The sequence below is a fragment of the Lissotriton helveticus genome, chromosome 12, assembly GCF_964261635.1.
Source record: "Lissotriton helveticus chromosome 12, aLisHel1.1, whole genome shotgun sequence".
NCBI classification, from domain to species: domain Eukaryota; kingdom Metazoa; phylum Chordata; class Amphibia; order Caudata; family Salamandridae; genus Lissotriton; species Lissotriton helveticus.
The window spans coordinates 619,565,408-619,590,908 of record NC_136073.1 but is presented as its reverse complement, the minus strand read 5'-3'; the positions used below and the strand labels follow the sequence as shown (position 1 = coordinate 619,590,908).

The 25,501-nt window shown below is 42.9% G+C and overlaps 1 protein-coding gene and 1 long non-coding RNA gene across 2 annotated transcripts in view; one reads left to right on the top strand and one right to left on the bottom strand.

Moving 5' to 3' along the window:
- Window positions 1-299: 299 nt before the first annotated feature.
- The window catches only part of LOC144797806 (uncharacterized), a 96,174-nt gene continuing 70,972 nt past the window's right edge, over window positions 300-25,501 (top strand). The window contains exons 1-2 of the long non-coding RNA XR_013603466.1: window positions 300-397; window positions 10,749-10,817. This is a non-coding gene — a long non-coding RNA (uncharacterized LOC144797806). The remainder of the gene's footprint in view (window positions 398-10,748; window positions 10,818-25,501) is intronic.
- LOC144797805 (SLAM family member 7-like) overlaps window positions 12,754-25,501 on the bottom strand; it is a 153,573-nt gene continuing 140,825 nt past the window's right edge. Inside the window, exon 4 of the mRNA XM_078668594.1 lies at window positions 12,754-13,626. Within this exon, the coding sequence (XP_078524720.1) occupies window positions 13,541-13,626 (86 nt within the window). The 3' untranslated portion in view covers window positions 12,754-13,540. The remainder of the gene's footprint in view (window positions 13,627-25,501) is intronic.

The window sequence follows — 25,501 nt, the reverse complement described above, 5'->3', positions numbered from 1 at the left end:
AAAGGATCCAATATGCCTCACATCAGAGGGTTCTGGTAAAAAGGCAGAAAGCGAAGGTATCGATCATTAGCATATTTGCCTTATCTTATCGTCATTGATCTGTGCCATACCTTTAAGTTTGCACGTGATTGAATAGTAGAGTAATTGGTGATAGACCCAAAAGTTCAAAGGCTGTTCCAATGTGTCACCATGGTTAACACATTGTGAAAATAGGGCCGCCTATCCGTGTTGATTTTTTCCCCAATGAAAAACAATGGGACTATCAATACCGGGTCAACTAAGGGACTACTTCCGGTTTAGCGGGCTTATGAGGCGGCCCGAAATGGAGTACACATTCGCTACGTTGGACGTGTCCTGGGGAGTCCACGCCGTTCGTCCCTCAGATGGAGAAGATACGGTAAGTGTAACACCATACATGTGAAACTTTGTCTGAACTATCAGGGCACCGGCTATTTACATGTTGCACAGGCTTTAAAATGAAATCGCGGACCGCTGATCGTTTTGTTGGAAGTTTACTTTAAATTTGTCCGACTCATTGTCCCTCCTTCTCTGCTCTAATGTGAATGTAACTTAAAAATATGTAAGCATTAGATATTACATGCATTATTTGGCATGCCATTATCATTTTCAGCATCTTAACAAGAGTCTTGGGACTGATCTAAATGAGGGGGTCAATCTTTAATAGATATGCAGTTCAAAGATAAATATTGAGAACTGGATTTCTGCTTTGTGTTCCTATTTTTAAAATAAGATTGCTAATAGATAGACTCCTCAATTGACTAGTAGATGCCTGACGTGTTGCTCCAAATGGGCAAAACTGGAGTACTGCCAAGGACTTTGGAGGTACCATAAAGGTGTATAGGAAGATTCTGATCAAAACAAAAAAAGAATAGCCAACGTGAAACGGATAAAGTGTTCATAAAGATTATTTGCTAGATTCTGGTTCTTTTATTTATTTTCATCAGCGCCTTAGGTGACTATACGTAATTGGAAATGTTGTTTCCTCTCTTTCAGAGGCCTATCATAGCCAGCTTGGTTTCTTTACACGTTATAATTTGCATAAGAAGTACGTATTATTCTGCCAGACTGGATACATTACGCAGTGACCAAATCTGATTTTTAGATACTATCAATGTCTTTCATATGAAAAAATCTTTTATATTTCAGTAATCTTCTCTACACGTATGGAATATTTTCACAATGTGTTAACCATGGCGACACATTTTAACAGCCTTTGAACTTTTGGGTCTATCCCCAATTACTCTACTATTCAATCACGTGTCAACTTATAGGTATGGCACACATCAATGACGATCTCTGGCATGTTGCTTTTTTTTCTGTAGCTGTGTCCCCACATTTGCATTCACTGAAAACTTTGAGCGGAGCAACTGATCACGGTCATTTGTTGTGTGATCAGCAAGTCACCGATATTTCATTACTCTTTAGTGTGTATCTTCTGCTTTAACGTCCATCCAGGCCTGACAAGAGATTATCTCACTGCGTTTACTTGATACTGCAGTTACTTTTGAATTCTTTGCAATAAATTTAAAAAATGTAAATTACAACTTTTTTATCGCTTATGTCTAGTTTCTTCTTTTGTTTAGACAGGCAGGTTGTCAAAATGAACTTATTTTTTCTTTTTAAACCTGTGGAAGTTAAGGGTATTTTTTCAATGCAAGCATATAGGGTATGGGATATGCTCCCCCAGAGGCAAAACTGTTGCCATCAATGTCATATAATATATATATATACATAGATGGGTTTTTACTCCTCCATTTATCTTTCTAATTGTCATTCATATTTCAATTCCGCCCACACGCGCATAAGGAATGGGGTAGTTAAAACTGATGAGGTGCCATAACCATGACAGTAAGCGCATTTCTTTGGGTGAGAATTGGGAGTCAGCGATGCTGCTTGATTGTTCCACAGCATTAATGATGCCTGGATTTGAGGAAATGTTTGTATCTCTTGTTTACATAAAGCTTATCGTTAGAGACAACAAAAGGGGTCACTTGATCAATAAGACTATGGGAAGAGTTCTTTGAGAAATCCAATGCTAACGTCTGTTTTCATTTTTTCATATTGCTGTATTCATGGCATATTTGTCAAACTTACCCATGTCTTAATTTTGGTAATCCTCATTGCAGCACTTTCAATATGCAGGGTATGGGACATTGCTCCTTTATTATGGTATGGAAATCTTGAACAAATAATTATTTTTTTAAAGGAATGTGGCAGTGGGTCAGACCACATTAACCACTGCCTCCCTTCACTTTTGAGAGACTACAGAAAACTGTGTACTTTATTCACAAATGCCTTAAAATATTTCCTAACTTTTCAGTGATATAGCTGGTTCAAAGTGGGACTTTTCTTAATTTAATTTTACCATTAAATACCGGCTAGTTATGCTGCAGTTGAAGACCCTAGTTAGATGATCAATTATTTTGCATTTTGTTAGGTCAAGCCTTGCAGACAGTGCTAGCTGTTAGGTTACAAAAGACATATTGTGAGCTTACTAAGAACCTACAGTGACTTACAGCCAACTCATTGCTTACCATTGGGTGGCTCTATTATTCATTGCTTACCAACTCTCTTCCTCATATGCTGCTCCACCATCAAATACTGGCCCCCTCTGCCATGTGTTGCTGTCTTCTTAACGTTGCAAGCTTTCTCTGGTGTGCCTCCACGGTACTCAGTGTTACTTTATCGCTTTTGTACTCCCCACCTCACCACCTTGTGTTGCTGTTCCTTAAGTGCTGCTAATCCCTGCCCCCACCCAGTCTGTTACTTCCGCCACCCACTCCTCCATTGTCCCCATTCACCCCTGTCTTTTTCTGGGGGTTGCAAGAATCAGGTAACAAATTTGCTGCTAGCCATTCCACTGTAAAAAATATTTTGCGCTAGTTTTCTTGCTTACAAAAGGACACAGGCAAGTCACTGTGCCATTTTTTACATTTCTTTTACTTTTAGACATGCTTCACAATATCTAGCTGATCCTGCCCAGCATTGCCAAAAGGCACTGGCAAAGCAAATAGGTCACAAAGGCGTGACCTATTGGCTTTGCTAATGCTTGTTTAAAGTTGGTGTAATGCTGTCAAATTCTAGCTTCCTATTGTTTGAGTGCTTCTTTAGATGGTCATTTATTCACATCTCCTTCACAAATAATAAAATACATGGAATAGCTGAAAGTGTTGATGGTGTTTCAAGCAATCACAACAAGAGGGGATGAAGAGCGCATGAAGGTCCAGCATATACGTGCTCCCATGTACATATAATAAATTAAGGGTATGCAATTCCTCAGAGGGAGTGTATCAGGTCAGACAAGTAGGAACCAAAGGTAGGGAGCGCTTCGACGCCTCGTCAGGGGTAGTAATTGCTATATAAATGCAATTACAATACAATTCAATAGGTCTTGCTCCTCGTCGGGCTGGCACTGTAATGCCCTAATGGCACCCTCAGGGTGGCTCTTTATCAAAGATCTTTTCTTCCAATGATGTATGTGAAGTGAAAGTATTGGGCCCAAGATGTAGATTGGTGAATATAGGTGTAGGTGTATAATAAGGAGTGTTTTAAAATAGACTAAGCAAATGTCTGATAATAATTTTAATCAGTGAGTGTGCTTGTCCAGTTAAAAAGGTGGTTGCCGCCATTAGAGACAATGATCTTCCGGTGCCCAAAAAAGAGGGTTAAAAGGTCAACATGTTTTTTACCATAATGCAGTCAAAATGGTCAAAGGGGCAATTCATAAGGACCAAGGGAATCTAATCTACACAGCGTTTCAAACCAGTGGTGAAATATTTGGAAATCCAAATACTCAGTACCCTAAATCAGTGCACCTTAAAATAGTTGTCTAAAGGCTGATTTGGAAATCAAAATAAACACGGAGATGACAAAGTTGAATCATTCAATCAGGTAAAGCATCTTATACTAATGATGTAGCATGCAACCATAGGCATGCTGCCAACAGTGATCATGTTGCACAGTGGTGATCAAAACAACATAAACAACATGCAACAGGCAGGTGACCAATCTGCTGTTGCAAATGTAGAACTTATCTCACCCCAGAGCCGTGGCCACCTAACACGGTAAAACATATCCTCCTTCAGGGAGGACTGATCAATGCCAGATCTGTGTGCAAGAATGGGGCGCATATTCACGACTTAATCACGGAGACCCATCTTGATATGCTTTTCGTGACAGAAACATGGCTTAAAGCCTGGTGTAACCCGGTAATCACCCGAACAGTTCCTCAAGGCTATCTTATTCAGAGGGTGGATAGACAGGAACAGAGAGGGGGTGGTCTCGCCATCATTTACCGAGATTCTATTAAATGCACCATGTTTGAACTCTCGGACATTAAGGGGGCAGAAAGCATGGGCTTCTGCATCCAGATAAATGAGGAGACTACCTTTTCAGGAGCTTTAATTTATCGCCCACCAGGATCACAGAACGACTTCCTGGAAAGCCTTGGTGATGCACTCAGCAACCTCACTCTCAAATTTGCTAATTTTACTTTATTAGGCGACCTAAATCTCCACCTTGATGAGGCAGAAGACCCTAACACAGTATGGCTGAGGGATCTAACTAGTGTCTTGGGACTCACAATACTGACTGAAGAACCCACCCATAAAGCGGGCCATATCTTAGACTGTATCTGTACCAATACTAAATCTATGATAGTTGATTCCCCCCGCATCCAGACCTGGACTGACCATTCGCTGGTCCCCTTTAAACTGATTGTAGAAAAGAAAGGGGTCAAAACGGACCATATGAAACCTGAAGTCTACACAAAGAAAGACTGGAAAAAGATTAGGGATACTCCCAACTTGTACCTAATCGCCGAGGATAGTAAACCTCCTCTGACTGGAAACACGGAGACCGACTATAACAGCTTCTGTAAATGGGTCACAAGATTCTGTGGGCCAGAGGATTCTAACAAAGTGAGCAAAAAGCGGAATAAAAGGTCCGCTCCCTGGTTTTCCCTCCCCTTAAAAGAAAAACAAAAGGAGGTTAGACTCATGGAAAGGAATAGGCATCGTGCATACGGAAACGAAGAACTCATCAACTATAAAAATTCTAGAAGACAGTACCATGCAATGATTAAAACTGCCAAAAAAAACTACTTTTTAGAAGCCATTAACTCTTCCGATAACAAACAAAAAGAAATCTATCAAATTGTTAACGACTTCATGAATCCTAAGATCCTTAGACAAGAGATCCCCCCTTCGCTTCCATTATGTAATTCAATTGCTAACTACTTTGAACAGAAAATATCTGACCTCACTAAAGACCTCCCAGATCCACCAGTTCTCCCCCTTGTAGAGTCCATAAGATTTGACATTAAGAAAACCCAGTTTACCAAATTCACTCAGGTTAGTCTGGAAGAAACCCGCCAGGCCATTCTATCCAGCAAATCCGGTTCCCCATTTGACCCCTGCCCTCCCTTGCTGCTACATGCTTTAGTGGACACAGTAAACCCGAGCATAAATGCCATCATAAATTCATCCTTGGCCACTGCCGTCATTCCACCTGACTGGAAACTAGCCGCGGTCAAACCTCTGCAAAAGAAACCCCTAGCAGATCCCACCATGCTTTAAAACCTCCGTCCCATATCGCTGCTCCCAATTCTCCTTAAACTTACGGAAGCAGCAGTGAATAAGCAACTGACTAAGTCTCTGGAGGAAAATGACATCCTTCATCCCAACCAGGCGGGGTTCTGGGCTAAACACTTCACGGAGTCAGCACTACTGTACACTGTGGAGACCCTGAAGACTGCCATGGACCAAGGAAAAAAGGCTGTTCTGGTGCTGCTCGATTTATCGGCGGCCTTTGATACGGTCTCACACCCCGTATTAATTGGCCGCCTAGCAGAATCAGGAATAGCAGGAATTGCCCTTGAATGGCTGGAAAACTTTCTCAGCCATAGGAAGCAAGTCACGGTGCTAGGGAATTACCGCTCAGAGGAGAAAGCAATAAAAACAGGGGTACCACAGGGCTCTAGTCTGAGCCCAGTACTATTTGATCTGTACATGACCCCCCTGTTTGAGCTTATTACATCCTTCCACATCAGCACCCTATCTTATGCTGATGATACTCAGCTTATCCTCGTGCTAGACAGCAACACAACAAAGGCAAAGGAAAATCTGAGAGATTGTCTTACCGCCACATTCGACTGGATGAGAAATCACCATCTTAAATGTAACTCGGGCAAGACCGAGATTTTACCTTTCGGACAACAAAACCTTTTTTCCCCCAAAGTATGGTGGCCACAGGATACAGAAGTCCCTCCAAACACCATCACTACGGCCCGCAACCTCGGGATTAGGTTTGACGAAGCCCTGTCATTTAGGCAACAAGCAGGTGCTGTGGCAGGGTCCTGCTTTAGCTTAATCAAAGGCCTCAGAAGATTCTTCGACCTTCTCCCGTTGACAGCCAGAAAGACGGTGACGGTGGCTCTTATTACATCACATCTGGACTATTGTAATAGTCTATATGCAGGCTCCAGTAAAGCAGTTCTGCATAGACTACAGATGGTCCAGAATGCCACCGCCCGCCTCGTGCTGAGATGGCCCAGGAAGTCATCAGCATCAGCAGCACTTAAGATCCTGCATTGGCTGCCCATTCACAAAAGGGTGCTATTCAAAATCTTAGTAATCACCTTTAGGTCCTACCACCAGCTGGGCCCCAACTACCTGTCTAAAAGGTTTGGAAGATATGTGCCCTCTCGCCCACTCAGATCCTCCAACCTGAACTTGCGGGTGATCCCCATATTTAGACTGGCTACGAAAGGAGGAAAATCCCTTGGAGTACTGGGAGCCAGGGCCTGGAATAAACTACCACTCCAATTGCGTCAGATCCCGTCAGAGACCCTTTTCCGAAAGGCGCTAAAGACATGGATTTTCAAACTCACAGACACAGCCTGTTTAACCCTAGTCTAAAATGAATCCCCAGAGACACCAGACATTGTACCAACAGTGCCCCACTAGCTCCCTGGTCAAACACCTCTAGACATGAGTGGTCAGTGCCAAGATGCTCCGTGGAGTGTAAGTCGCGCTTTACAAAAATAAAATTACATTACATTACATTACAGTACATTATACATGGAGGCAAGGTTTCATACACTGTGAAAAATGGAGGATGGATACCTTGCCCATTTTGGATAGTGTACCTGCCTCCGTGAGTAAGTGCTGAGACCAAATACACTTTAGTGTGCTGTGGAAATACAATTTAAACAATAAAAAGGCCCCAGGGAATACCCTAGTGTCTGAAAAGTCTGACAAGCGTAGGTTCCGTACTAACATAGTCCAGATCAAGGTACACTGACAACCTACCCCTTTTCAGGGGCCTCCCTCGGTGGTGAGGGCAATCGGGAGGTCAGCGGCTTTTATCCTGAGTTAGGTCTGTTAATTGTTTATAGTTGGTAGTAGTATGCCGAAAGATCAGTGCTATCTGGGGTGTATGGGCGCCATGGACGAGTTGATCCATAGTACAGTGATCCTAAAAGAGGTGGCAGCATGGTTAAAGCATGCAAAGCTGATGGTCTGCTGTCTCTTGTAAAGGGGGCTGTGTTGCATGAAGGTCCATAGAAGTCAGTTCGTGAAGGCCAGACTTGGGCTATCTCAAAGCATCACTTACCATAGCCATTTTGAGACAATATTTGGAGTAGTCTAGTTTTACTAGGTTCACAGATAATTCTTGTGCCTGTGTGTTGTAGTCATGTATAGAGCTGCAGTTGCAGTGCAACCGTAAAAATTGCCCTCAGGGAATGTTGTCCCGTTGTGCCGTGGGGTGGTGACGGCCATAAAGTAGAGGACTGGTTCATTCTGGGAGCTTTTTGTACTTGGTCATAGTCAATTTTCCTCCCTCCTCCAGGTGAATCATGAGATCTAAGAAAGAAGCTTTGTATCAGAGACATTGCTGGTGAAGCAAAGGGTTGTTGTTTTCAAAACATCACTAATAAAACAACAATTTCAGGGAATGTTTTTTAAATTCGAACTTTTATTGAAAACATTTAGCAGCCATATTTAGGTGGTTGCATTTTTTTTCTCTTTTTATTATGTTAACACTTGCTTGGAATAAAAAAAATCAAGTATTGGTAAAGCTGTAAGCAGTGTTTGCCACCTACCTTTTGTCTTGGTTAACGATTGCTTTACCACAGGTTTAGTAGAACGTTATTGTTGAGCTGGCTGCTGGGCCATCGCCAATACAGAAATAAAACACTTTCCAAAAGCCAAAAATATTATTGTAGTCTCAAAAAAAACACACGCAGCTATAGTAGTACCTTTCACTGAAGGAAACTACTGTGTGAGTGGAAGTGCTCTCTGTGAAAAATACCAGAATGACATCACTTCCAGTGCTGCCACGGTAGAAGTGGGTCGTCCCATTGCCCCATGCTGTAGTGGCCTGAAGAAGAGTTGAATAAAATGGCTGGCTGAAAGCCCTAATAAGAAAGTATAATATATATATAATTTTAAATAGTAAAAACAAAAGGTCTTGCCTAATTCTAAACCTGAAAAAAACCCATAATTATCACACCAGCTTGCCAAGACCAGGCTGAACAGCGTTGCCAGTGCTTCTTTTTCCTTCCTGTGGATCATGACTGGACAGAGAGTTGGAAGAAACCAGATATCAATGCATCGTGCACCTTCTTCCAAATGTAACTGTCGAAAAGTATGTAAATAAAAATTGTGCATGACTGAAACTTCTGTAACCTCATAAAAAAAAAATCCTAAATAATTAAGCAAATAAATCGATAAACATATTTTTTGTCTTTGTAAAGACATTATTAGTGCTTCGGAAATGTATTTTACATTCATGTTCACTTTCAATGTTGACATTTTTATTAAAAATGAAAAAGCTCCTCTGGCAACACATAAACCTCTATTTAGGATTTCAATATTGTTGTTAAAACATTCAAGACACCTCATTGCATCATTTAACCATTCCCCATTATCAGCTTACTTGTACTCTTTAAGGTGTGTTTACATTGAATGATATTTAAAATGCAAACTCACATATAGTCAATTTTGTCACATGAGATTATCATGTCCACCAGTATTCAGCTAGTAAACAGATAATCTCAAATTTGTGTTTACAGTTGTTATTGTTAGATAAACGAGAGAGCATATAATTCCTATGCCAGTGCATGTTAGGATGCAGAGGTGCCATGCAAATAGCATCACATCAGGTCCTTTTGTACTCATGGTGTTGATTTCATAGCATCTTGTCCTGTGGGAATTCTGTGAGATTTTCACAGTTGACTGTGGTTGACGTCATGGCCGGACTGGCCGTAGCGGGCACCCGGCGTTTCCCTGGTGGGCTGCCAAGGTGGGGGCCGTTTTCATTACCGGGGGAAGGCAATATCGGCCCCCTGTAACAAAATCAGCCGAAACCGACCCTAGCAAACAGCTCAGCTGCACCCCCTACCTCCCAGGGGGGCCGGCCGAGCTGTTTGCCAGGGCCTGTTTCGGTTCCCAGTCCGGCCCTGGTTGATGTGGTGAGACACTCAGAGCACACTAATGCCATAGCATGGTTGCTATTGTTTCAGTAAGGCTAGCACTCTTCCAAGGTCTTCCAAGGTTATGACACCAACCTAAGGTGCAGGCAGGTACAATGTTGTACTGGAGAGGGTTGGCAGTTGTGTTTGGAGTGATGCTGAGACTTTGGAGTAGACTATTTACCTCTTTACTCATTTCTCATGGAATAAACACTTTCTGATTTAAAGAAGCATATATATATTATACACATATTAATGACATCCATTCTAAAAACCATAGCCTGCTTTGCAAGAATTTCTGGGGTGAAAGTGCATCTACTGGTATTGCTGGTGCCCTTCCAGCACAGATGTATTCTGAAGTGGTCACCATGTAAATATGTCCTGCTCAGTATCGTAGCGGGTTTTCTCTCAGCACATTTGGGTCCTTGTTATTTTCCTACTCTGGGTCTACCATACTCCCATGGTAGGCCTAGGACGGGAAAATAGCATTGGGAGAGCTGTTCTTACATACAACAGACCTACTGATGCATGGAAGGTTCTGACCATGTGTTGTTTAGGTCGCTGACTTTGACAGCTAGCTCCACCCATGATGGTTCCACTGGAGGTCAATCAGCAACCCCCCCCCCCCCAGCTGGGCTAAATTTATGTTTACATCTACAAAAAGAATAGAAATAAATCAAGTTTTTATATCGAGATTCAGTGACTCCTGTGTATTACTAATGTACATTCCCGTAATTACGGGTTGGATAATTTATATATTTGGTCTATATTAATTATGATGTCTGGGCATCATCAATGATGAAAATGTGACGTTTCTAAAAAAAAATCATTATATTATCAATGATAACACATGTGTAGATAATAGACACTCCTGTCCTGTATGTGCTAAGTATTACTGTCAATATATTATGTATAAGATAAATGTTTGTATGTCAAAGTATTGAGAGTCAAAATATACACCTGTAAAAGTAGTAAATGCAAGATAAACACTGTCAACATATTGTTAGAGTAAGTATATATAAGTATCTATTGATATATTATTCTGAAGTTACTGTTTGCCTCTACATTCACAAGATGGGGCTCTTTGAAAATAAGTATTTTAAGGTATGCCAATTTTATCTATATTTGTTTACAATTTAGGTGGACAAGAACTAGAATTTAGAATTTTAAAACATTCTAAAATGTAGCCAAAATATGAGCATTACTTTGTTTATTGACTCCTTAATAAAGTGATTGTTTATCAACGTTTTAGAATTCTCAGGAAATGTTCTTACTTGAAGCAATTTCCAGCAGTCACTGATTGCCCACAGTGTTCACATGTGTAAGTATTTTTACGTTTGGAAATATACAAGTGATTCATCAAGTACATATATCAAGCTAAAATGGATTGGGAATTTAAACTGTTTTGATTTTCTACATGGAGAAGCACCTTCCCCTACACCCAAACAATTCTGGTGTGAGTTCCATCTACTTTCCAAACATGAAAACTGATTTACTCCACATTTGCACAGTAATGTATGTCAGACTGTTTTCAAAGTGGTAAAACCCATAAACTAGTGAGCTTGTGGGTACTCCTCTACTTTGGAAGGTATCCCTAACCTGGAACATGATCAAAAACCCTCTTTAACAGATTGACTCACAGGGAAAATTCCACCATGTTAGTTGGTATATTAGAACGATGAAGTGCATTTACCATGGCAAATTCACATTCTGGGAATTAGCCATGGTAATAGAATGAAGGTATTCAAGAACCCAAAAAGTCACTTTGAAGTACCACTACCTTCAACATTTTGGCCCGAGATATTAGGTCACCAATATGCTTTACTTTCTTGGGATTCAAGATTAGAAACATGAAATAATTCATGCACTGTTGTATTTTTTTTTATCTATGTAGGCTCATAAAACAATTAGGTCGGCAAGTGGTATTACAGGCCCTTTTCTCAAAGCCATTTGCATACCTACTAGTGTGGAAATAGTTTCAGTTAAGAGTGCAAATATAGTTTGCAATTTAAAATGTGCATCTGTTAACGGATTTATCTCATGCAAAATTACAACAGTATGATCCAATTTTAATAGGAAGGACATCTGGTAACATAGGCTGGTGGTGGTTTGTGTTACGGAGTGGGTATGCCTGTGTAATCTGGTTAATGGATTCCAACCTGTGGATTTGTGGATGCTCACAAATCTTTACCAGGCCCATTTCTACAGGGGTGTGATAATAAACGTAAAGCCTGATTTAGCGTTTCACACATGGGTACTTCCTCACAAACGCAATGAATATCTCGTCCACTTTATTACAAGTGCCATAGAATTTAATGAATTTATAATAAGTTAGGTGGGATATCTTTCACATTTGTGACAGATTTACCATCCGCCAAAATCTAAATCAGACCCTCACTCGTATTTATGGTGGAACTCAATACCTATCTAAGGGGGTACGTGGAGGAATTCCTCTCCAGTATTTTGGAGCTATAGAGGAATTATTATACCCACTGGAACATTTTTCCCTGCGGATAACAAAAAGGAAAACTTGTGTATCATATTTAAGCATGTACACATGCATAAATGGCTGTACCTGGAAGTAAGATGAAATTCCCTAAGAACTCCAGACCTAAACCAGGGAATCTACAACTGTCACAGATTCACAAGCGAGTCATGGAATCTTTGGTGAACTCCGTAGGAGTCAACTTTTTGTGGCTCTCATAGAGAAGGCAGATTATCTGTATAGAACCATAATCCTACAGCTATACAGTAAAATTCAAATATATAGTGTGAAATTGTTAATCTAGCATTAAAAATGCATAAGCATTAAAGACCAAGTGATATATTTGTTAATCACGACAATGAAACTGCAGTAGGCAATAAACTGTAAAACAACTAGTAGCAATTCAAACTATATATGCAATTTGAATACCAGGTGAAAAAATAAAACAGATTCAGGGAATGAAATCCTTGAAAATACAAATATAGAGTGCTAACCTAATTTCATATTCATGTGTTTTTAGCACATTGTTTCAAGCAATCTTGAAAGCTTTCAGTTTATATATCACTCTTTCCAATAGTATTTGGATAAATCATAACTAAGTATGAACTTCTGTATCCCATGATACCTATTGTTCCGCGTCCTTTAAAGCAAGACACACAGCATTATATTCTTGCATAGTACACCGAATGTTAAAATAAACTCAGAAATACGTAAACCATTTAATTTATCTTTCAATGTATTTTATTTTGTAATTTTATTTAAAAATGGGGTTCATATGGATCTGCAGGTTAGGAAAAAATCAGTGAATTCACTTCATGCCAATCAGAAAGAAAGACTGCTAAATCATTTTGGAAGTTCTGTAGATACTCCATACAAATAAGTCTTATGTGAATGAAATAAATTTGCAGAAGTTAAGAAATTGGCAACATTTGGTAAACAGGAGACATTGCACTTATTTTCAAAAATAAATACTTGAGAATTATTCAATCACGTGCAGGGTTGCTGTATTAATTAGAATTACATTTCAGACATAAAAGTTTGAGGGTTGCATAGGTAAACTCGAAATGCCAGTTTCTGAACTCATTCCTTGAAGTTAGTCATTAGCAGACATATGAAATAATACTATTGTAATTATGTTTATCTCAAGTTGTTCTAATTTCTACTGGAAAAATAATCAAACCCAGCTAAGAATTTGCCAAAAAAATATCCATTTAGCGAAAGTATCAGTTTGCAAGTAGGTGAAAAAAATGCATCCATTTGTTATTTTGAAGTGGTAATTTAACTGCTCACTTGTCCCCTGCAGTGCCTTGTGCCGTATTCCCTACAATGGATATAATAATTGTTGGCATGATAAAGGTTCTGATTATTTTTGTTGAAACTTACTTGGAAACATGTGAGTGACAGGTTTACACGTTCTAATAAATTAGTGAATGGCAAACTTCAGCTTCGATTAGTTCTGTGTTTTCAACCACCTAGGACGGATGATTGTTGAAATCCATTTTTGTATTAAGTCTTGTTGTTAGAAGCACCATGCATGGTGACTTAATAGGTAGTACATTTTACATATGCAGGAATGGAAACCACATTATGAACAGTGAAATGATACTTCTGAAGATGCCTTGACATACGGCAAAGGTGTTTATTCCTGTGAACAATAAAATAAATGCAAGAAAGTATTTATTAGTCAACAGAATTATATAAAGTGTTCTAAAAAACTAAATTAATTACCCCACAAATTAGGAAACATGACAACATATTTAAGGTTTTTGACATTACAGGTGGACTGCATAGTAGCCAATTGTCTGCCTATCCACTAACCTTTCTCATGGCACTTCTGCATAAAATAGGCCCACTTTATATCAACTTCAATTTAAAGGCCGTTCAGTGAGTTGCTCAATATTTGTATTCACTTTTTTTCTGTTTCACTGGACAAGTAACATGGGCGTGTGGATGACTCATTTGATTCTGAATAACAGCCCTGCACTGTCCCAGCATAGCAATTTTAGAGTTAATTTCTGGTTTTGGAAAACAGCAGACAACAGAGGTAGAACACAAATGTTTGCTAACCCTCCAACAGTGATTAAAAAACCCAATTGCACATATAAATCATTTTCACATCTATATTCTGTGCCTGCACGGATGGAAGAAGCTGCTTGCTCTGCATTTTATCATGGACTATGGGAAGAATTTAAGGATTCTGTATCCATGATGGTTATTCAAGATATATTTTCCACAGCCCATAAACATTTACATTTGTAAATTGACACCCTATAATGGTGAGAGAGCGCAAACTGATTTAAATGTATGAGTACATCACACTTACTTGTAGTAAGCACAAATCATGAAGAGAAATGCCATGAGTGCTAATAGTATCTGCAAATATATCAAAAATGTATAGCTAATGTAGAGATTTAATAGAAGTGGAACTAATACAGAAATGTGTGACATTATATGACTTTATTAGACGTGATTATTTTTGAATCCATGTCGTGAAGCTGCTAAAGCATAAGATGGTATGTGGTTGAACGCAGAACGTGGTAGGCCTCAGGGCCAGAGCTGGAGCTGAAAGAGAAGATGGTTCTTTTCACGACACAGATTATATTAACGTTTTTGGTCATTGCATTAATGGGCCAGGATTTATAAAATGTTTACTGAATAATAGAATAAGAGTATTAACATGCTTTAATTAAATGAAGAAGTTGAATGTTATAATCATAATGAGAAATATTGTAGGCCTGAAATGTTTTAACGTTGATTTACACGTACATGTCTGGGCTGAGAAATGTTGCAAGCCTTTTTAGAAGTATATGAGAGTTGGGTTCTTGGCGGCAGATATCTGTCTGCAACAGGAAAGGGGGGATCCAATTATAAATGAATGAATAGAGGTCTGTTCAGTAGACGGCCCAGACATGGAGGAGGGTTCTGGAATGTTTAAGGGGTATCAGCGGGCCGGAGAAGAGTCTGAGAAGCAAGGTCAACTCTAACGTCTGAGGCCCAATACAAAGCATCATGGAAAAAGCCTGAAGTTGCACCACGTGAGAGGCGTTTCGCAAGGGGCGTCTCAAATGTTGTTGACTGTTTTGTATTAGGGACAGCACCCCTGGGTGGAGTTAGAGCAGATACCTGAGGACCTTTTAGAGAGCGGATGGGTAGGCAGTGAGGGGTCATGACTGGAGAACTTTAGGTTTTCACCAAGAGACTTAGAGTGAGTGACTTCCCTTGGGGGTCATTCACTGCTGACACCTTTGTTAGGTTGGGATTTGGTTAAGTAGGGATACCATCTAGAACAGGGTAGGGACGCCTAACCTGTGTTTGGTTTCCTCCAACCTAAATGAAGGAGAGATATGCGTCTATGCTGATAGCTTTACTATTCTTAGAACTTGTGTTAGTGATTTCTGTTGCTCGTCTGAGGGCTTTTCGAGAGCACATGTATGTAATTGGACCTGTGTATCTCGTGAATCTCATTCTGAGATGCCTGTATTTGCAGCTTATCATATCTTTACAATAAACTTTTGAAAACTAGAAGTTGTCCGTGATCTTTGGGAGTAGAGTCCTTTCTTGGGTGAACTAGCTTGGAAATAGGTGCACTTTCTTTCCTTACAGACAGGCAACAAAGGTTCAGTCGACCAGATTGAGGTTTGGATCAATAGATATGAGGTATCGATCAAAATCTCGCCCTTTCAGTTGGTAGCAGAGGATGGTTGCCTTCTTGAGGACGGTGACCTAGGCCAGGTTAGCTTACCCCAAGGCCCCTAGAGATCGATGATCGGAAGAACAGCCCGCTGGAGAAGATCCGGATGACGTGAGACAGAAAAAGCAGCAGTATCGGTCGAGAGTGAGTATAAAGGGTTATGCGTGTTAGATTGCGGTGTTTTGTATTGTATCTATGTTGTAATGTCTGGCGGAGTTGAATGCCTGTAGAGTGACTGTGGAACAGGTTGTGAGCGCGCGCAACCGGTGGAAATCTTAAGTTCAAGGAGAGCTTAAGTGGTTCGGGTGTATCGGACACCCAGAGTAATTGTCAACTAGAGTGAAGGGGGTCATGAGGTACCATTGATCACCCGAGAGACCGAGATAGGGGGAACGTAAGAGTGAGTGCGTGAGTAACGGACGCTGGTCGGAAGTTACTGTGTGTGTAAGCAACCTATCAGAGAGACGATCTCGTCAGTTGTGTTGACAATTACAGATAGACTGTGGACGTACAGTCGAGAGAAGTGACCGCTTGGTCGGAAGTAGTCATTTTTCGGTGTATGAATGGGACGCATGCATAACCGGGAGACGAGTTGAGAAAGGAGGGGTGCTGCTGCGAAGCGGAGAAAAGTGACGTCAGAAAGACCGCGCTGTGATAGGCACGTCAGACAGGGTCGCGACGTGATTGGCCGACAGGAGAAAGACCGCGCTGTGATAGGCCAAGCTAGCAAAGCCGCGACAGGATTGGTGGATTGTCATCAGGAAGTAAACAGAGTAGCGAGGCTGGATTTTGTGCGCATAATTATGAAGTGTTTTAAATGGTTGAAAGCGCTGTTTAAAAAAGAGAAGCGGGGATCGTATGAAGGGGAAGAAGCCCCGCCGGAGGGTACGCCAGCTCGTTATATGGCAGTAAATGTTGGGTTGCATACGATCCTTTGGATATCAGAGTGGAGTAAGATTACTGAAGGAAATGAGGAACTGACGTTCCCGAAGTACGGGACGTTCAGATTAGAGGTGTTACATCGATTGAAATCAGTCATGACCTCAAAGAGACCCTTGCCTAGACCAACCCAGTTTGAAGCTCTTGAAGCATGGATTAGGGCAGCGCATGAAAAGAACATGAACAGACGACAAGAAAGGGTGAAACGCTCGGTAAGGGCAGTGCAGGATGCCAGGTGGGATGCGGATGCTAAAAGATGGAGAGTGCATAACCTGGAAGTGAATAAACTGTACCCAGTGTTAGAGGCGCCAGTAAATAAAAGTCCCCTGGAAGAAGATGATGAGAGCGAAACAGAGGACAGCCTGATAAACAGATTACTGACAGACAGGCCACCCCCGTATAATAGAGCAGGGGGAGAGGTCGAGAATACTGAAGGAGCAAAGGGGGGCAATGCAGGAGAGCATAGACCGCTTCCCAGTTCAGAGTGGGATCCTGAGCCAAAGAAAGAGTTGTTCCAGCCTAGTCAGGTGCAACAGGTAGTCGGTAGGTTTGTGGTACAAAGAGCGCCGGAAACGGAAAGCGCCACATCCTACCCATTACCAGATGCACTACAGGTACCTGTTACCATAGGTCCTATAATATCGATATATGACCAAGAGAGAGCAAAAGGGGAAGAACGGAAACGGAAAGACAGAGAAAGAGCAGAGGAGGCAAGGAGGAACGATACCACTAATTCCCCAAGTCAGATGCCGATACCCAGAGAGTGGAGCACCCCGATGCACACAGCAGGGGACCCAGGAGGAGATCCTGGGGGTCCTAGATGGCCAATGGATTTGAGGGGATCTGGACGAAAATCCTTTCAAGAGCTAAATGAGTACATGAAACAGTGGGATGAGGCAGTGAAGGCTCAAAAGTGCATCAATGTTGCGGAAGCTGAAAGGGAAAGTCAGGACAGCAGAGCACGGACTCACTGCGGGGCTGGGGAGAGTAGCCCGGAGTGGGACTGTAGAGGGAGTAGGGGAGTCACCCATTGGGCCCGGAGTGGAGGTAGAATAGACCTGGAAAACGGGGGCCCCGGGAGTGGAGGGGTGGCGCGCCCAATACTCAGTGAAGAGGAGAGGAGAGCACAAGAGTACAGAAATAGCTTTAAGTGTCCACACTGTGTACCTGGCACCAGAGAACTGAATGGGAGTTGTGAGAGGACGCACCATAATCCCTGTGATGACAGAAATGAGCGCAGCCCAGGGAATATGGGGAACCAGGAAGGATCGTATCGGATACTGAGCGATACGAGGCAAAGGGAGAGTAGCGACCAGAGGGAAAATAACAGAGAGGGGTGCAGTGAGAGGAGAGAAGAAGAAGAGAATGGGCAGAGCCAGAATAGGGGTAACAGGCCCGTGTTCCATCACCTTCCAAGATCGGATGGCCGAGCATGGGACCTGGAGAGATGGGAGCAAGGGAGGCCACCCATTAACTCTCCTGAGCCCAAACGCAGAGCTCGAAGTTGGGATGGTAGGGAGACCAGCGAGCCCCCTTCGAAAGACATATTGCGAGCTGAGATAAAAGCCAAGAGACTTGATGTCTCCAGCTTAAGGTCAGATCTGGATGACATGGTAGATGGTACCCTGCCTTTAGAAAGAATGGAAATGTATGAACAGGATGAAATACTGTATATGGCAAAGGACATCACTCGAAAGGCGAGAGCAGTCCATGAGAAGTTAGTCGAACTAGCAGGCAAATATATGGTGGACTTGTCAAGAACCAAAGCATTACAGGGTAACCACAGGCTACATTACTCAGATCGAGACCTAGATGAGAGGAGAACGATTGGGCTGAAAACACACATAAGGGAACTGATTACTGGAATAAGGACATGGAGGGCACTAGATAAGTGGGAAGAGAGGTGGTCCAAGAAAGGGACCGGCAGAAGAAGCATGATTGGTATGACACCAGGACAGCAGGGAATAGAAGCTTACCCTTTGCGGGAAGTTGCAAATGGGAACTATGTACATGTCCCTTGGAGTAGGGGAGATTTAGCTGCTTTTACCACCTCTTTCCCCAAGTTACGAGAGAACCCTGTGGAGTGGTACAAGCAAGTGGAGAGATTTGTGAAAATCTCAAAAGTCCTATGGATAGATCTGAACACGCTGTTTGACATTGTAGTACCAGGCGATCTGTGGACAGCATGCAAGGTTAGCGCTGAGTGGCCCACAACGGAGCCAGAGAGAGATGCAAAGACTAATGGACCGTCTGAGATTGTGATGGCAAAATTCGAGAGAGTGATGACTTGGCTGAAAGAAAAGGTGCCAATGCAAGACATAGATTGGGTCAGAATAGACCGAACGAGACAGGAACCCAAAGAGACAGTCCACGAATATTACGAGAGACTGCTGAAGGCGTTTAAACAGTATAGCGGCTTGGATGTAATGGATCCAAAAGACATAGGGCAATTTGTGTCCAAGTTCGTTCTGGGACTGAGACCGGATATTAGTTTAATGATTCAGCAACACTCGATTTGTTGGCAAACTAAACCTCTAGATGAAATACTGAGATATGCCAGGTACTGCTGTGATGAGATAGATTCCAAGGCTAAGAAACTAAAGGAAAAGTTGATGGTGGTACAGATGCAGGCAGCAGGGAAGGGGGGACAACAGCAACAGCAGCAAGGAACAGGTACAGGAGGAAAGAAGCAGTACAGTCAGAACAAGGGTAATGAGGAGAGTTCCACCTTTAGACCCAGAATAGACATAGCTACCTTGAAGAAAACGACAAGGTGCCACCAGTGTAACGAGCTGGGGCATTGGAAACGCGAGTGCCCCTACAATGTAGAGATAGGAGAACAAGAGATAGAGGAGGAAGAGGTTCAGAGCGCGCCTACAAGAGGGGTAACGCCATACCAAGGAAAGGTGCTCAAAGGGGGGGCTCCTCCCCGAGCCCAGTTCCCGCAACCTCCTCGAGTAGGGAGTATGGGTAAGACCTATAGACAAATGCCCCTGTTTGTGGAAGGGGAAGAGTGCTATTATGTGGACCCATTAACCGGACAGAGAGTGGAAAGAGAAGACTGCACCCTTGGGGCAGCCTTAGAGGTAGATCAGAGGGGACCCTATGTGGAAGCAGAAGTAGCAGGGTGCCCTACGACATTTCTGGTGGACACAGGAGCCACTAGATCCACGATTAGATCAGCTGCAGTTCCAGACCTGCCCATGTCTGGAGAGACCATACAGGTGGTAGGGGTCGCAAACAGGAGAATAACCAGCCAATTGACAGAACCGGTACAGGTGAAAATAGGGAAGTACAGTGATGAGCACCAGTTTGTGGTTTGCGATTCAAGCCCTGTGTGTCTGCTAGGAAGAGACCTGTTGTGTAAATTGAATTGTACTATATATTGTACACCTCAGGGAGTGGAGGTATTGACCAATGATGATGACGCAGATTTCAAGGTTGCAAACTCTAGAATATGCGTGGAACTGTACCCTACTTTAACAGTAGAGGAGCTTCCCTGGGACTTGAGAGAGACAGTGGCATCAGAAGTATGGGATTTCACTGGGGAAGAGATTGGATTGGTCAAAGGGGTGGACCCAGTGAAAATTGTAGTGAAACCGCATGCTGAGTTCCCAAGAACACCCCAATACAAATTGACTCCAGAAACGATTGCAGGCATAAAACCCGTGATCGAGTCCATGATTAAACAGGGAATACTGAAAGAAATCGTGGGTAGTCCATGTAACTCCCCGATTATGGGTCTGCAGAAACCAAATGGGAAATTTCGGATAGTGCAGGACCTTCGAAAGATTAATAACATAGTCGTTTCGTGTTGTCCAGTGGTACCGAATCCATCAGTGATACTGTTTCAGATTCCATTCCAAGCAGAGTGGTTCACAGTGATCGATCTTTGTCAGGCTTTCTTTTCGATCCCTTTGGACGAAGATAGCCATTTTCTTTTCGCATTTAAGCTGGAAAATCGCGTCCTAACATGGTGTCGTATCCCTCAGGGGTATACAGAGAGCCCATCGATCTTTAACCAGCTTTTGAAGAAAAATCTTGAAAGTCTAGTGCTGCCCCAGAAGTCAGTTCTGGTCCAGTACATAGACGACCTCCTTGTGGCGTCAGAAACAGAGGAAGCTTGCAGAGAAGACTCCATTGCTTTGTTAAATCACCTAGCTGCCAATGGGCACAAGGTGTCCCCGGGAAAATTGCAGTACTGCCTGACAGAAGTGCAGTACTTAGGACACAGAATTGAGAAAGGCAAACGAAAAGTGTCACCAGACAGGATAGAGGCGATCATGAAAATGAATGCGCCTAAGACACAGAGAGAGGTCAGGATGTTTCTAGGGATGGTGGGTTATTGCCGACAGTGGATCGTGAACTTTTCACTGAAAGCAAAGCCCTTGCAAAAACTGACGCACAAAGAGGTGAGTGATCCGGTACCATGGGACAAAGACTGTTTGATGGCGTTCCTACAGCTGAGAGAGGACCTGTGTCGTGCTCCGGCATTGGGAATGCCTGATTACAATAAACAATTTTTTCTTTACTGTTGTGAGAGAGAAGGTTGTGCGTTGTCTGTGTTGGTCCAAATCCATGGGAATGCCCGTAGACCAGTTGCTTATTTCTCGGCTACTTTAGACCCAGTAGCCGCAGCGTTGCCCGGATGTCTCAAATCCGTTGCTGCAACGGGTGTCAGCATTGAAAGATGTGAAAATATCGTTATGGGGCACCCGTTAGAGGTGTGCGTGCCACATTCTGTTGAACTATTAATGACCAGGACCAAAACACAGCATCTGACCAATAGTAGGCTCACGCGCTATGAGCAAGTTATTCTTGCTGCAGAGAACGTGACCCTCAAGAGATGCTCTGTTTTGAACCCTGCTACCTTGATGCCACTTCCAAATGATATCGATGATGATGATGAATATACAGACCATGACTGTCTCGATGTGACTGAACTATGCACCAAACCCAGACCCGACATCGTAGATGAGCCACTGACCGACCCAGACGAAGTTTTCTTTGTCGATGGCTCATGTGTAAGAGACGAAGTTGGGCAGTTGAGAGCAGCTTATGCTGTTTGCACAATTGAAGGAGTTGTGGAAGCAGGGTGCCTGGAAGGAGTACACTCCGCTCAGGTAGCCGAGATTATTGCCCTGACACGTGCTTGCTTAGCAGGCAATCAAATTCGAGTCACCATATACACCGACAGCCAATACGGGTTTGGGGTAGTTCATGATTACGGGCAGTTGTGGTCTCAAAGAGGGTTCATGACCTCTTCAGGCTCTCCCATTCGCAATGGAGAGTTTGTGCGCCTGTTGTTAGAAGCATTGCAATGTCCAGCAAGTATCGCAGTTGTAAAGTGCATCGCACATACCAGAAGTGAGGACTTTGTTTCGAAAGGCAATAGATATGCTGATGAAGTTGCGCGGTATTGCGCGGAACAAGGTTACTCTTTCACAGAGGTGGATGTGGGTGGAATAAATGTAAGAACTGAATTAGCCATGATATTGGAAACTGTTGATACTTGGGATGAATTGTCAACCATGCAAGAAAATGCTCCTGATTCTGAAAAAGAAACATGGGAAAAGGCAGGATGTGTAATGGGTGAGACCCATTTTTGGGTCTCACCAGACGGCAGAGCAGTGTTGCCCAATGAGATGGTGAGTCCAATGGCTAGACTCATACATGGTCCCGTACACTTAGGGAGAGATGCTATGCTGAGAGTGTTTAGACAGACTTGGTACAATCCTAAGTTTAGAATAGCAGCAGAAGCAGTGTGCCAGCGTTGTGTGACCTGCCAGCAGCTGAATGTAGGGAAAAGAACACCAGTTGCACTAAGTCACATAGGAAGGTCTGGAGGTCCATTCAATAGAATGCAGATAGATTTCATTGAAATGCCAAGGTGCAACCGCCTCCGCTATGTCCTGGTGGTTGTTTGTGTGTTCTCCAGATGGGTTGAGGCATACCCTACACGTAGGTGCGACACCCTCACAGTGGCCAAGTTACTGCTTAGAGAACTCATTCCTCGCTTCGGGGTGCCGGCCTTTTTGGAATCAGATAGGGGAACACATTTTAACAGCGAGCTTGTGAAGATGATCTGTGTAGCGCTAAAAATTGACCAAAAGCTGCATTGCAGTTACCGACCAGAAGCCTCAGGAATTGTGGAACAGATCAATGGAACGATCAAGTGCAGGATAGCAAAAGTTTGTTCCTCAACGACCCTGAGTTGGCCTGATGCCCTGCCATTAGTCCTCATGAGCCTTCGTAGTACCCCAGACAGAAGAACAGGGTTGTCACCACATGAGGTGTTAATGGGGAGAGCAATGAGGCTGCCATCTATTCCAGCTACTGCACTGTTAAATATCACAGATGATATGATCCTGGACTATTGTAAGGGGCTGTCTGACGCAATGCGTTCTGTGTCTCTTCAGGTACAGGCTGCCGAGGTTCCAGCGTGCCAGGGCCCTTGCCATGACCTGTATCCTGGGGACTGGGTCCTGGTGAAGAAACATGTGAGAAGAAGCTGCTTGGATATTCGTTGGCGTGGGCCCTTCCAGGTCATTCTGATCACAAACACAGCTGTAAAGGTGGGAGGCCTGCCCAATTGGATCCACGCGTCACATACGAAAAGGGTTCCAGCACCTCTGGAAACAGCTCCTCCCTCGGATAGACGTCCAGCAGAGGACCGAGAAGCCATAGAGGGGGCTAGCCAAGCTGTAGAGGTGCCAGCGGAAGCAGGGAACGAGTCTGACCAAGCTGAGGACGGTCAGTACAACAGCGAAACAGAAGACGCTACAGAAGGAGAAAGTAGCTGGGAGTACGAGTCTGACCCTGACAGGTCTGAAAGAGAGCGAGAACAGACCAGAAGGAGAAGGAGTAGAAGGGCACGTGGAGAAGCTAATTGGCCGCAAAGAAGGAGCTCTAGCCTGAGGTCAACTCCAGAGTTAACCCTTCCTCCGATATCAGAAGACTCAGACCCAGAAGAAGGTGCTCAGGGCGCTGAAGCACCGGATCGAAGAAGGTCAAGAAGAGTGCGTGTGCCTAACAGAAGATACTCCACACCTGAGTGGACATATCTGGCGACAAATGTCTGTGAAACCGGAGACAGGGAGGATCCGAGCGGTGGTGGTGTCCAGTTCTGAGCCCATTATCACCGTGGAAATACGACTGTTGGTACCCGGTGTCGAACAAGAAGGGTCACTAACATTCATGCTCCCCAGACCTCCCCGCCTCAGCAAGTTAAAACACATGTTTCTTACAGAATTGCAATTCCCCGACTTTGGTACAACGATAACCGCACATGAAGAGCACAATCTTCGTTTGGAAATACTGAATTATGCTATTGAAGCTGCAACCACAAATCTGATAGTAGACTGTTAACGGACTTTGTAAATAAAGCAAGCAGGAAAAAGAAGATTACCTAGCGCCCAGGAAGCAGAGAATTTTAGGGAACTTCCCTTGAGTTGATGGAGAAGGGCTAGGGTTGTCTTTTTGAACTGTTAAGGACTTTTGCGAAGAAGGTTGTCAGCCTCCAGTTGTGTGGATTCTAAAGACAAAAGGATTGAAAAGAGACTGTAAAGGAACGAGAGGAAAAGAACTTTTTGCAAAGATAAAGAGAGAGCTAGATTGTCTGACGAAATGGAGGCCGGCACCCCGAACCGCAGAGCTAAATGTATAATAGGTACACTAATAGTAGGAGTGATAATATTAATAGCTTTAGTGGTGACAATTTCTTATGTAAAGGGAAATGAAGAAGAGGTAAAGGTAACTGATGCGAATTCTGTAGTAACGCTTACACCTATTGTTGCTGGTGAGAAAAAGGAAAACACTCAAGAGAAAGCGTTATTAGCTGCAGAAGCCCGCAGGTTACATGTAGACGAGTCCCAAGGAGACTTTAGGTCAAATGCTTATGCTAAACTCTTGTATGAATACGTGGATGCCATGGAGGTTAAGGATTGCTACGTCTGCATGCAGTTGCCTGCGTCTGTAGATGAAGGAATTCGCTATCATCACCTCCCTCTGACATATGGCATTACATGTAGCTTATTGCTTAGTATATTTTATGAGAGAGATAGTTTTGAATACTATTTCTCTAACTATGATTCAGTGTTGCCAGAAGTCCCGAATTATAAGCAGATGAATAAATGGGATTACTGGAAGAGTGAAGACAGATTGGCCAAATTCTTCATTCCTTGGATTACCTTAGATACTTCACATGCCCGTAGAAATAACCTGACATGCAAGGTGTCAGAAGTCGAGAAGAAGTTCATAGGGCAGGTGGATGATCGTTACAGGAGACAAAAGATTTTGAAAAAATCAGGACAAGGGAAATTAGATTGGACCGAGGAAGAGAAGTCGCATAAGAGAAAGGGTAGTAGTGGTCCAATAGCTTTAGATAAAGCGCAGAGAGGAAAGTTATGTCTTCACCGAGCCAAAACGTATTATGAAAATGTATACGTGGGTGAAGTTGACTGTGAGCATGCTTTTAATTTAGAGTACTACACTAAGGATTTCCTGAAGGGAATGCAAGTGATTCCAAATGTGTATTTTGTATGTGGAAGAAATGCTTACGTGAGACTACCTGACAACTGGTATGGATCATGTTACTTGGCAATTGTCTTCCCCAAAATATATCATGCACAAGATTTAGTGATCATTGAGGGTCAGACATCATCGAGGGGAAGGAGAGATGTAGGTGATGCCGAAATGGTTGGAGATGTCTTTGGAGCTATGTTTCCTCTTTTGGGAATAATCCTTAATGAGGTTAAAATTAGACGACTGGCAACAGTTGTCGACAGGTTGTCTGCCAGCACTGCTCAGTCCTTAATGCTGGTAGAAGGAGAGATGCAATCGATAAGGGCTATGGTTCTTCAAAATCGTCTTGCATTAGATGTCCTACTAG